The sequence below is a fragment of the Panthera leo genome, chromosome C2, assembly GCF_018350215.1.
Source record: "Panthera leo isolate Ple1 chromosome C2, P.leo_Ple1_pat1.1, whole genome shotgun sequence".
Classification (NCBI taxonomy): Eukaryota; Metazoa; Chordata; class Mammalia; order Carnivora; family Felidae; genus Panthera; species Panthera leo.
In genome coordinates, this window is record NC_056687.1 from 25,900,752 (window position 1) to 25,914,673 (window position 13,922).

General features: G+C 38.6%; 1 protein-coding gene across 4 annotated transcripts in view; it reads left to right on the forward strand.

The window, feature by feature from the left end:
* The first annotated feature begins 4,580 nt into the window (after nucleotides 1–4,580).
* CC2H21orf91 (chromosome C2 C21orf91 homolog) overlaps nucleotides 4,581–13,922 on the forward strand; it is a 32,095-nt gene continuing 22,753 nt past the window's right edge. The window contains exons 1-2 of one of the 4 annotated variants that reach the window (XM_042955746.1): nucleotides 4,581–4,706; nucleotides 5,611–5,744. In XM_042955746.1, coding sequence (XP_042811680.1) covers nucleotides 5,618–5,744 — 127 coding nt within the window. In that variant the 5' untranslated portion in view covers nucleotides 4,581–4,706; nucleotides 5,611–5,617. The other 3 variants (XM_042955743.1, XM_042955745.1, XM_042955744.1) reach the window with 3 other exon arrangements.

A 13,922-nucleotide genomic window follows, 5' to 3' on the forward strand; every position in this document is an offset into this window, starting at 1 on the left:
TCTCCCTCTCTCTCTGTCCCTCCTCCACCTGCACTCTGACTCTCTCTCTCTCTCTCTCTCAAAAATGAATAAATAAAGGTTTTTTAAATTAAAAAAATAGTTATTAAAAATATATCCAATGTTTTGGGGGATCTGGGTGGCTCAGTTGGTTGAGCAGCAGACCCTTGGTCTCAGCTCAGGTCATGATCTCATGGTTTGTGGGTTCCAGCTCCTTGTCCAGCTCTGCACTGACAGCACCAAGCCTGTTTAGGATTCTGTCTCTCCCTCTCTCTGCCCCTCCCCCATGTGCCTCTCCCTCTCCCTCTCAATAAACTTTAATATATATATATATATATATATATATATATATATATATGTATACATATATGTATATGTGACATATATATATATCTCCAATGTTTTAAAGAAAAACATAAAGACACTGAGGAAATAAGTGTAAGTTAAACAGAAGTAAACAGAATTTTTAAAATATTTAAAATATTAATATTAATATATTTAAAGTATATTTAAAATATTTTTAAAATATAAAAACAGAATTTTAAATATATTATCTGAAATGAAATTTTCACTGGATAAGCATAAGTTAGACACTACAGAAGAAATAGGAAACTTGAAGACTTGTTGATAGAAACTGTAAAAACTGAAGTACAGAGAGAAAATGTTGAAAAATAAATGACCAGGGCCTTAGTAATCTCTAGTATAATATTAATCAATCTAACATGTATAATTGCAATCTCATACTCTAAGAGAAGATTACATTCTTTTTTACACTTGATGAAAAATATCAACCCCATATTCAAGAGGCTCAACAAGCCCCATGCAGGACCAACCAAGACACATCATAATCAAACTGGCTAAGACAATTAAGAGAAGACTGGAAAGCAGATGGGGGCGGGGGGTGGGGGGTGGTGGGAAGACACATTATACGCAAGAACAAAAGTTAAGAAATTCAAAAGGCTAAAAGACAAAAATCTACCTTCCTAGAATTCTGTATATACAGAATGATTGCTTCAAAACTGAAGGTGACATAAAGACACTGTCAGACAGGGGTGCCTGGATGGCCCAGTCAGGTAAGCATCTCACTCTTGATTTCAGCTCAGTTCTCTCACTCTTTTGTGAGACCAAGCACCATGCTGGACTCTGCACTGACAGCAAGGAGCCTGCTTGGGATTCTCTCTCCCCCCCTTTCTCTGGCCTTCCTCCCACCTCACACTCACACATGCACGCTCTCTCTCTCGCTCAAAAACAAATAAACATTAATGAAAAAGACATTGTCAGACAAATGATAGCTGAAATAAAATTTGTCAGACAAATTTCTCCAGGGGAAAGAAAATGATACCAGTGGCAATATGGATATACACAAAGGAATGAAGAATGCTGAAATTGGTAAATATGTGGGTAAATATAAAACTTATTTCATGCTCTTACTAAATTTATTTAAAATATAGCTTGTTGAGGAAAAAATGTATTTGGAGTGTATAACACATGTGAAGTAAGATACATGACAATAATAAATGATCAGAGTAGAGAAATATATTATTATAAGCTTCTTATGTTTTACATAAAATGGTATAATATTATTTCAGGTAGATTGTGATAAGTTAAAGATGAATCTACTAAACTCCAGATATTTTTCAGCCCCAAAATACATAAATATATCCATCAATCCCTACACACATAAAATATAGCTAATAGAGGAGATAAAATGAAGAGACAAAATACTAAACAGCAAAACAAAAGACTCAACTAATCCGAAGAAGCCCTGCAAAAAGGTAAAAGGAACAAAGAACATATAGAACAAATAGAAAACAAATAATAAGATAGTAGACTTAACCCAACTATATCAATAATTGCATTAAACATAAATGGACTGAACACACCAATTAAAAGACAGAGATTGTCAGACTGAATTTAAAAAGCAAGACACAACTATGTCTACAAAAAAAAAAAAAACACGTAGTAATATAAAGACAGAAGAGGTAAAAATAAAAAAAGAGAAAAAGATACGCATGCAAACACTCATTATAAGAAAGCAGGAGTGGCATCAGAGAAAGCAGATTTCAGAAGAACTATTACCAGAGATAAAAAAATTGTATAGTGATAAAAGGATTAATTCATCAAGAAGACATAACAGCACTAACTGCATAAAATGGTATAACTTCTGGGGCACCTGGGTGGCTCAGTCAGCTAAGCGTCCAACTCTTGACTTCAGCTTAGGTCATAACCTCATGGTTCATGGGATCAAGCCCTGCATCTGGCTCCATGGTGAGCATGCAGCCTGCTTGGGATTCTCTCTCTTCCTCTCTCTCTCTCTCTCTGCCCCTCCTCTACTCACTCTCCCTCTCTCAAAACAAATAAACATTTTTAAAAAAATGGTATAACTGCTTGGGAAAGCACTTGGGCAATTTATTTTAAAAGTAAATATGCACTGGGTGCCTGGGTGGCCTAGTCCATTAAGCGTCCGACTTCAGCTCAGGTCATGATCTCACAGTCCGTGAGTTCGAGCCCTGCGTCAGGCTCTGTGCTGACAGCTCAGAGCCTGCAGCCTGCTTTGGATTCTGTGTCTCCCGCTCTCTCTGCCCCTCCCCTGTTCATGCTCTGTCTCTCTCTGTCTCAAAAATAAATAAAAACATTAAACAACATTAAAAAAAAAAAGTAAATATGCACTTACCATATTACTCATCAATTCCACTCCTAGGTATTTACCTGAAAGAAAGAATACATGAAAACACAAAAAGACTTTTAAATGAATATTCATAATAGCTTTATAATAATAGTTCCAAAACTAGAAACAACTCACAGGGATAACAAATTGTGCAATATTACTCAGTAGTAAAAAGAAACTACTACAAAGCTCATCATAAATTGCAAAAACATGCTGCATGAAAGTAGCCAATCACAAAAGAATACATACCATTTAACTCCATGTATGTGAAGTTCTAGAAAAGGCAAAACTTGCCTTTAAGGATATAAATTAAATCAGAGGTGGGGGGAGCTTGACTTGGGAGAGACATAAGGGAATTTGGGGGTTGTGGAAAGGTTCAATAAATTGATTGGCGTGGTGGTTACACAGTGTGTACATTTGTAGAAATTCACTGGCTGTTTTTAAAATAGGAAAATTTTATTTCTGTAAATTAGGCCTGGATTTCTTGACTTAAACAACAACAAGAAGGGTCAGGAGTTTTAAGGAGAATTAACAGGGTAAAATGCCACAGGAAGTAAGATAATTCTGAGAAATGAAAAGAAGTTTCACTTTCACTGCAAGAAGTGTGATTTTAGAAAACACCTTTATTGAAAAGATGTGTAGAATCCATGATGCAAGACATTTTGGTTATACTTACCTAGACTGAAAAATTCAAATAGAAAAGGCACAGACTATTCTATTTCAGTTAATGCTTCTCAAACTTCTATTTCAAATGTTTCTTTAATGTCCATAGGAATCACCTAAAGGTCTTGTTAAAATGCCAGTTCTGATTCAGGAAATCTTGGGTAAGATCTGAGATTCTACATTTCTAACAAAACACCAGGTGATTCTGATGCTGTTGGTTCATCCACTACACTTTAAGCAGCAAGAACACAGATAACATTACTGAGGCATCGATGGTTTGTATCCAGTGCCAATTTGGTCTAGAAGTTTCCCAGATCTATGGAATCCATTCCTATCATCCGTTACATGCAGACTGACAACCCAGCCCGCTTCCTGTCTGTGAATGTAACCAGTGCAGGTGCTTATGATGCTGTGGAAAATAACAGTGATTTTACATCGGCAGCCCTGGGTCCAAGTCCCAGTTCTGTTTCTAACCAACTATAATCTGAGTTAGTCATTCATAGCTATGAAATGAGAGAATAGTTCCGGTTTCTCCTAAACTGTTGTGAAGATTACAACAGAAAATGTAAGCGAAAGTATAGCACGAAGTACGACCTTAAAAAAATAATGGCTTAAAATGTCAAGCAAAGTAGGCAGAAGATTTCAAGTACCACACAGTTTGAGAACCGGGCGGGACCTAAAAATATGAGGCGGGGCTCTGGGATTATCCCGTGGGCGTGCAAGGAATAGACCATATTATACGGAAGGGAAGCCCCATTTAAAAAGTAAGCTTCTGTATTTAACATTATCCCTAAATGATGAAACCTGAAATCTGAACTTCTCCCTTATTAAATGTTTCAACTGGAACCTAACTCGACGTTCAGTGATACTACTTTTTCAGTCTAGTGATTTCAAACAAAATCCTACCCACGCATTTATGTTCCCTTCTCCGATCCATTCGTCACTTTTCTGCTCCCGCCCCCTGCGGCCCCCGCCCGAGGGCAGTAGTTTCCACTACGCTGAAGGGGGAGGTGGTAACGGACTCCGGTATCTACTTGCCTCGAGGAGGGGGGTGTATCAGCAGCCACGTTCCAGAGAACCGTAAGAGGTGTGGGCCAAGAGACTCGGAATCACGAGAAAATCCTAGCCAAGAACGCGGCGTCGGAGCAAGCGGAGAAAGGCAGGGCCCGCAGCCGCCTGGCCAGCGCGCAGCTTTGCCCTCGGCCGCGCCCCCCCCCGCGCGTCCCCCTACCAGCCTCCGCGGGATGGCACCGGCGGGAGGGGGCGGGGCCGGGCGCGCTGCTGCCTCCTCTGCTGCGGCCGCCTCCGCTGCGGCCGGAAACAATAGTGGAGGAGCCGGAGCCGTGCGGAACGGCTGCTGCGGCGCGCGGAGCCGACGGTAAAGACCTCGCGTCCCGGTCCCAGACCCGCAAGCGCCTCGGCCCCGCGATCCCGCGGTTCCGCCGCCTTCGCGCTCCGAGCCCCGCGGCCCTCCGCACTGCTCATCGCGGGGCGCCTGGACGGACGGAGAGTCGGACTCGGGTCCGCGGCTTCGTGAGGGACGGGCGCGCCCCCCCAACGCCGGATGTGGAGTGGGGGCCTGGCTCCCCGAGGCGTTGAGTCCCGGGCTGTCCGGCTGCCTTGGCACTTGGACGCCTTCTTGGGTGGGAAGAAGTCCAGGGCGAGGGGTCCCCAAGACTCCTACCAGCTCGGCTTGGACACCCCGGCTCCGGCCGTGTCCGACCCGTGCGGTGGAGCCGCTGCCCGGCCTTCGGTGCGGGTCCTTTGGACGCTGCCGGGACGCCCTTTTCGGGTGTTCGCGCTGGCACGTGTGTTTTTCTGCCGCGGATCTCTGATAGGAAGCCTCGCTACATCGAGTTAGCGAAACCCATCAATGAAGTTAGCAAAGCAGTGTCCCGAAGAGATCGTTTTTCCTGAATTTAACAGCGTGAAGTAGGTTGAAAGACCCCTGGCAGCGCTGCTAAGCATTCAGTGCCAGGGCCGGGGATGGGGCAGAGCAGAACACCCGCAAACCGCTTTCCTTCAGCTCACCTCCTCAACCAAGTGAAGTACGAGATCAAAAAAGGCGCTCAGGCTTAGTGACGCCTATGGCAAGGCTTTAAGTTTCACTAGCTTTGTGACTTTACACGATAAAAGTGTGATACTCAAGTACAAGCATGGCGATGCTTGTTTGATGGGGCTGTGACATTAGATAAACAGCATCCTTCCCCTAGAAGTTCCTGTTATCGCCATACCGTCAAGTTCTTGAAATTGCATAACCTACCCTTTCTGTTTCTTAACAGGGGCACTATGAACGAAGAGGAGCAGTTTGTAAACATTGATTTGAATGATGACAACATTTGCAGTGTTTGTAAACTGGGAACAGACAAAGAAACACTCTCCTTCTGCCACGTTTGTTTTGAGCTAAATATTGAGGGTAAGGATACAGTATAGATTCATTTTAATGGCATGAACTTTACACAACTACTTTTGCTGAACTAACTATACGGTGAAACTAAAATTTCTTGAATGATTGGCACTTGTGCCAAGTATGATGTGTGAAGATCTGTGAAAGATAAAAATTTATGGAAGGGAGGCCGAAGTTCTCACAGCTGTGAATTTAAGATAAATCTTTTCCTTTTTTTAATTCCCAGGGTACTAACCCCATTTTTGCTAATATAAAAACAAGGTATGAGCATTGAGTAGGAAACGTGTTTTCTGGTTTGAGACCATATTAACTTGTCAGGTGGATGCTTTTGTTCGTTGTGTATTAAGAATGAACATAACCAAACATTTACATGGATGAGAAAATGTAATTTAATTCCTTTGGCCTTTCATGCTGGTACCTGACTGAGGTGAGCGAGAACTCTCTTCCCCAGTCATGTCTTATCTGGAAAAACATTTTTAAATTTTTAGATAATTTCTAAAAGGTGATCACACACACCTTTAATAATTTTTAAAAACTAAAAAGGTTTTTTACATTTCTTAATAGTAATTTTGAAAGTATATGAAAGAGTTCTCCAACTACTAAAAAAAGTCTTCTTATTAAATGTACTATTTGTTTGGATTCGTGTACAGTTAATATGTGTATGGACATGAGTAGTTTGCCCCCAAGAAACATGTGGGATATGTTTCTTTAATCTTGATATTATGATAAAACTCAGATTTTTAGAAGAAATATTTATGACTCAAACTAAAACGAATCTTAATATTCTTGTGATAAAAAAGTTTATGTGTCATTTGAATTTTGAATTGTAACATATCAGTACAGAGATTTTGTTAGACTTTTAGATTTGGGACAGTTTCAAAACAGTATTTAATTTTTTTTTTCCTGGATTGTATATTTGAAAAATTTCATTACCTTTACTTTTTCTGTTAAGTAACTAGAGATGTGAAATGTTCTTATAGTTAATCCTAATGTATTTGTTGTTACTGTTTTCAGTTTCCTTTTGAGATTCCTGTTAGGACTTTTCAGATATTGTTGTAGGCACCAAATTAATATATTTAGCTATTCTGTAGTAACAAGCCAAAATTATAATCAGAAGTAGACACTAAAATCATAATAAATTACATGACATTCATCTTCCCCTTACGATCGTATTGGTTATGTTAGTTTTGCCATTTTACCTTCTGGAAGAATTGTAGTTCCTGAGCATGACAATTGATGGAAGATCATGGATTTCTTGGGAATAAATAGAATACATATAACTTGGGCCTTAATAAGTGTAGTAATTATAACTAATTTGAAAGGACTGACTTAAAAACATGATTCTTCTATAGCATTTAAATTACCATGTCCTTAATTATGCCAAGGTGACAGATATAAATTTATGTTCTTTGGAAATAGAGTTGGCCCTATATATTCTTCTGCATTGTAGATTTTAATTTTGAATGGGCAAAGGCATTAGAAATGATCCAGCCCAAACCTGTATTTTAATTGAAGGAAACTGAGGGTCAAATAATAGAACTGTTCAAGGTTGCAGTGGTGATGGCAAACTGTCGTTAGGTGCCAGGCACTGTAGTAAGCACCTTACATGGATTATCGTATTGAATGAACTCAAAATAGCTCTGGGATGGCTTCTGTTATCCATTTTAAAGGTAATGGGACCTAACCATTGAGACCTTCAAGAAAGGCACTTTGAAGTCACACAGCAGCAATTGACATGCTGGGGCTTGAAGCCTGGTGATCTCTTTCCAGTATATATTTAAGTCCATTGATCTTTTGTCAATAGTTATTTTAATATCGGAAACCCATTTTCCTGAATCTTAATTAGCTATCCTTGCTATTCAGTCAGCCAACATTTCCTAACCAGTGCTTCCTAATAAATCATCATTAGTGGTGTTCATGCTGTGATAGAATTTTTCCACAGAAACCTAAACTTCCATAATTGCTTTTCTAGCCTTTCAAAAATATGCCTTTCAAGTTGTTTTCTGTCATTATATAGAGAACATACAAATATTCTTCAGGTACCACCTTTGTAAATATTTCATCTCTGATAACATCTATTTTAATATATAAGCATAACATAAGTCATGTTGTTGAAATAATAGTGATGTGTAACTTAAAAAACAAAGAGTTCTCAATTTGAATCAGAACTGTTTCATTTTATGCTCTACATACACTGAAGATTTTATATTTTAAGGTGTGAATCAAACTTCACGGAGAAAAATTATTTTAGAATTAAATTTTCTTCTCCATTTATCTGATGTTGCTCTTCCAAATATATACATTTCTATACTTAACTACAGTGACAAGCTAGTCTATTATAACCATTTTAACTTAATGTCATAAGATTATTATAGGAGGAAAGGGAATGAGAACTCTGAATTCCACAAAATTTCAGTTTTCATATCAGTATACAGATCTTTAAAACTCAATGAAAAAAAGTGATAATAAAGTAATCGCATACCTGAAAAATAACAAGGTATATTCTGGTCTATGTCAATAAATCTTTTAAAGTGTTTTAAATTTTCTCTTCCTTATGAAGTTGTTAGCACAATACCAGCCAATAAATATTAGAATATAAGAGGAACTTTTAAAAACAATGGCATTTAACTATATTAGTTTGGTGTAAGTCTTTGTAGTATGGTAATGTTGCTCTTACTTGGTTTCTTAGTTTACTAATTGCTAAATTTGTTCTAAAGCATTCTATATTCTCCAAGAGGCCAGTTTGAAGAATAATAACAGTTTACCTAATTTTGAGTCCACACATTTGTAGTAAACAGGAAATTTTATATCTTTTGGGTTATTGATTACATCAAATCAAAACTGGTCTAATCAAATGGCCTGTTGTTTAAAGCTGTGTACCTGCATATATTTATAAATGAAGACGAAAGAAGAAAGAAAGAACAAAAGACAGTCAAATCTCCTTGGAGAGATTTCGTATTCTGAGCATGGCTCTAAATTGCCTTTTTTCTGTGACTTTACAGTAATTAAAAGGAAATGGTACCTATATTTTGTATACTTCCTTGTATACTTCAAGGACCTAAGAAATGTACTTTGAGGACTTAAGTGTTTTGAAATGCTTGCAAGATTGATTTTTCTTTGTACCTGTAATTCACATTAAAATAACTTGTCTACTTCTAGGATTAGAAAACAGATGCACAAACTTCCTAATACTCATGGCCTATCTTAGGCTCTAAGACACTATAAACTTTTTTATGCATGTACAATCAGATACTCTAATATGCATCATAGTTCATGATACTAAATCTTTACAATTAGTGACCATATTCCTACCTTTCCCTAAGCTATTGAGGCTGGGAAGAAGATAGCCCAGGATAGTCAGGAGCCAATAATAAAACTCAGCTGTAATGTAACAAAGTTGGAAATGAAGCTAGACGGGACAAAAGTCCAGGACTCCAATCTGTTACTTCATACAGTTTTCATTTTCTGCCAAAAGACTGTGCAAATAATTTTTAGAGCATTTTTACCTTCCTCTAATAACTGACTTCCTCTCTTTTCTTTTCTGTGGAGATAAACTTTTTTATAAAACTGGATTGGGGGCGCCTGGGTGGCTCAGTCGGTTAGGCGTCCAACTTCGGCCCAGGCCACGATCTCACGGTTTGTGAGCTGGAGCCCCATTGGGCTCTGTGCTGACAGCTCGGAGCCTGGATCCTGCTTCAGATCCTTCACTCACGCTCTGCCTCATTCTCTCTCTCTCTCTCTCTCTCTCTCTCTCAAAAATAAATAAACATTTAAAAAATTAAAAAAAAAAAAAAAAAGACCGGATTAGTTCCTCTTATGCCAAGCAAAGTTTTCAGTCTAACTTGATGGTTGATTAGTAAGCACCACCACTGCTTACTAGTTCGTCTCCAACTTCATTCTCCCCCTAATTTGTTGGAGCTTCTAGAAACTTTTCTAGAAGCTGACCCAAATTCATATCCTTGGTAATCTTTCCAGCAAGAAAATTCTATAGGTGTTTTCTCACTGGTGAACCCAGTGCTTACTTTTAATCTTGTTCTTCCTTGATTTTATGTCTTTGAGCAAAACATTGTTCACATGGTTAGTAGTCAGTAGTCAGTGAGCAGTTGGAATCTCAACATTAAATCCTGATTCAGTTTGGTTGTCAAGACTGGTCATTTACTACTCAAAGTCTGCCAATAGCTCTTCCTTTGTCCTGCTTCTGACACACTAGCATCTTTCCACTTAAGTAAAAAGATCCACCTCTTGTGATAGGGAAACTGTATTTATAGCTAACTGTATCTGGCATTAGCCTCTTGTTTCATATAATTGCAAATTGATACATTGGTATTAACTAAGAGAATACTTTTATTTTTTAATTTTTTTTATGCTTATTTATTTTGGATAGAAAGAAAGAGTGTGAGCAGGGGAGGGGCAGAGAGAGGGGGAGACACAGAATCCGAAGCAGGTTCCAGGCTCTGAGCTGTCAGCACAGAGCCTGATGTGGGGCTCAAACTCGCGGACTGCGAGATCATGACCTGAGCCGAAGTTGGCCACTTAACCAACAGAGCCACCCAGGTGCCCCGAGAATACTTGTAAATATAAAGCTCAGTGTGACTTTTAAACTTTAACTTGGCTATCTTTGATATACTTAGAAATACAGGCACAAAGTTAATTCTTTAACTGCCTTTTAATGTCACTTTAAATAAATTTGAATACTTTTTAAATGGCTGCAACAGTAAAACCTCATTATTTGGACAGGAGTAGGGAGGGATGAAAGTGGAAAGTAGTTTTAACTGGTGATAAGTTTAAATTATAGAATACTTTAAAAGAAAAATAATTGAATCTAGGCTAACAGAATCTAATGAAGACTTGTGACTTAACTACCAACCCATTTATAAGGAGCCAGGTTCTAGAATCATCCCTGTGCTAATTATGTTGGCCTCTTTTTAGTTACTCCCAGCTTTTCCTCCCTTTTAACTTTGTGAAGCTTTCTAATTCTAAAGTCTAGGATGAATTTAAAACCTAGATCGTACACAAATTTTGATGGGGAAGATACATCCATCAGGAATGAGATCTGGCCGCAAATAACAGGAAATGCAAATAATGGTGAAATAAAACGGAATGGATATTTATATCTCCCATATAAAAAGAAGTTGGACCTGGACTTGGTATGATAGCTCCCTGATCAGAAGGACTCAAGCTACTTCTGTTTTTGTATTCCACTTTCCTTACCACATACCTAACTATCTTCAAGGTCATCTCATGAGCCAAAGTGGCTGCTGGAACTCCAGCCATTGCTTTCTTATTCTCAGACAAGAAAGAAAGGACAGCAGGACATCTGACAAAAGATGCATGTTAGCAGTCTTGCATCTAAAAAGGAGTTTTTCGTGAAGTCCCAGCTAATAGTTTCTTACACATTTCATTGCCCGTAAGAGAAGCTGCTCCAAATAACGTCAGTGTTTCACAAAGATGGGACAAAGGATATTGAGTAGGCAAGAAGTAAAATCAGGCAGAGAGGGGCCTTCCTAGTAATTAAAGGTTATTCCATGTTGGAGACAAACTATTTGAGCTACAGCTAATACTAACAAGTAATGCTCTGATGATTCTTCCAATCCTAGAGTTAGAACTGGAAGGGATTTTAGCGGAATGAGGGATTGTATTCTGAGGATGGGCATGCAGGCAGATCACATGTGGACTTGTTGCCAGAAAGCTGTAAGAGTTTTGAAGTATCTAACCTATCTCATTATGTAACATGTAAGGATTAATGCTACTGTTCTGAAAGAGGTCCCCCAATTTTTGTCTGGAAGAAATTTGTGTGGTTAAGCAATTTAGAGATTATAAACTTGGGAAAACTTTTCCCTCCTCTCTCCCAGACTCTGTTCATGGTAGACTCACATGGTTTCTACCTCCCTCATACTTTTACAGGGAAGATTGCTTTTCCGCAGCTGGGTGCATCTGCCACTGCTCACTTCTGCTGATTAAGCACGTGGGTCCTAGACTCAGACCTGGCCTTGCATTTGACCCTGCCACATAACTAGTTGGGTTTTCTTGGCAAGATATCTAAGTTTTTGTGTCATACTGGTTCTCAAATGTTACCAGTAAGAGCAATTTCCTATTGGTATTTCTTAACCTTGAAATTATTGTGCCAGAATCTCATTCAGAAGGCTGAACTCCCATTGTTGCCATTTGTTCCAAGAAGAGTACTTGGCAAAATAAGCAGTGGATCTCAGGTTTGTTTGTTCTTGATGCTGAGGATGAAGCTGCAGTGATTGGGAGCACAGGTTCCTAAAACTGCTCCAGAGGCCCAACACCTCCAGCTGGGGCACACACTGCAGAGCCAGACTGGATTCGAATTCCCATTCACCAACCAGGAGAACTTGGGCAAGTTGCTTAAGTGTATTATGATCCTGTCAATTCAGCTGGAGGCATATGCCTATCTGAATTTTAAGTAGGAAATGATTAAGATTTATTTTCTCTTCTTTAGTGATACAGTGTATAGTTAAAATACCTGTAGAAATGACTAGAAAGGTTGGAAAGCCTGACTTTGCCTACTGATTTTTAAGCATAACCAAGCATTTATTCGAGCTAACAGAGCTCTCCCGTCAGGACTAAGAAGTAAGTGGTAACATTCCCAATATATATGTGGTGAAATAAAGGCTCTGGGGTCAAGTGAACTTGCCTAAAGTCACATAGACAATAAACGACACAGAAGGGATTCCAATCAGGTGTCTCATATCAGAGCTGTTGTACCACTGTGGGAAATGGACATTTCTGTTTCCTTTGTCATATTTTAACAGCTTACATTGTAGACCAGCACCTCTATAATGATGCCATTCACTCATTCACTCACTGGTTTTCTTAATGTTTTTGAGTGGTCCTGATAATCTGTATAGGTTTCTTTTAAAAAAAAAAAAAAAAATTAATGTTTGCCTCCTCTGTCCTAGGCTTTTCATCCTCACTCTGGGCTTTCATAACCTTTTATATGATGAAAACTAACAAAACAACCCCTTGCCTCCTCCTCCTTCCCTTCACCCCCACCCCCAGCTATACATCAATATATGTAACTAATTTTTAGACATCTTCACCTATGTAACCAATAAGTACTTCAAGTTACATGTCTAAAGCTTTAAGCTGTTATTCCTACCCTAGCCATATCTCTTTTCAGAGTGAGTGAGTGAATAAATAAGTAAATTCCCCTTCTATCCCTGAAACCAAAAATATCAGAGTTGGAAGTCAAGGGTGGAGAAGGTAAAGACTTACATGCCTAACTAAAATCTGTGCAGGTTAGCTCCACAGAGAGAGCCTGCCTGTTTCTTAATTCTTAGAAAGTTACTTCTCAAAGGAGCCCTCCCTGCCTTTTAATTCTCCTCCCCCTGGCCCCTCCCCACCACCACTACTCTCCCCAATATTCTTTTCCTCATAGCATCCTTTTTTTTCATGGCACTTGTTATAATTGTTTACTGTAGTTCTTTGCTTGTGTGTTTGTTTAATGTGCTTCTCCCCCCCCCCCCCCATTTGTAATTCTGTAAGGACATGGATTTATTTTAGAGTGTGTTTTGTTTGCTAGTACATAATCAGCAGTAGCACAGGCCTGGCAAAGAGAAATGAATAAATATTTGACTGAAGACTGCATCAATCTAAAGGAGACTTTAGAGTACTGTTTCTCTTTACATTATTTTTCCTTTAAACTTGCTCACACTGAAACTTTTCTGCTATTTTTCCGCCCTTTTAGAGAATTTCATGAGATCTTTTTGGAGTCTACTAGAAGTTTTATGAATCTTAACTAATAGAACTTTGTACCATATTCAAAAAAATAAGATGTAGCCAATAATACTAATAGTGATAATTGGTTCTTTTTCAGTCAGGGTAAAAAACAGACAAGTATTTTTCCCCAAATACAGAGCAAGAAGTTTTAACAGGGCTGTGTCAAGAATGGGAGTTTCTAGATTCATTTTATGCATTGCATTTCTCTTTTTCTGGACACCCCAACATATTGTGTGCTCATAATGATGACCCCTAGGCATTTGATGACCCTGAGTCCTCTTTAAATCAGTGATAAAAATATATTCATTAAATCAGTGATTTAAAGTTGAAAACAAGGAAGCAGAATATACAACCCAGAATATCTTAGTAATAAGAACATCATAATTATAAATAAAAAGGATTTGTTAGAATGTTAAAAATGTGGCATTGTGGTTCAGCTTCATA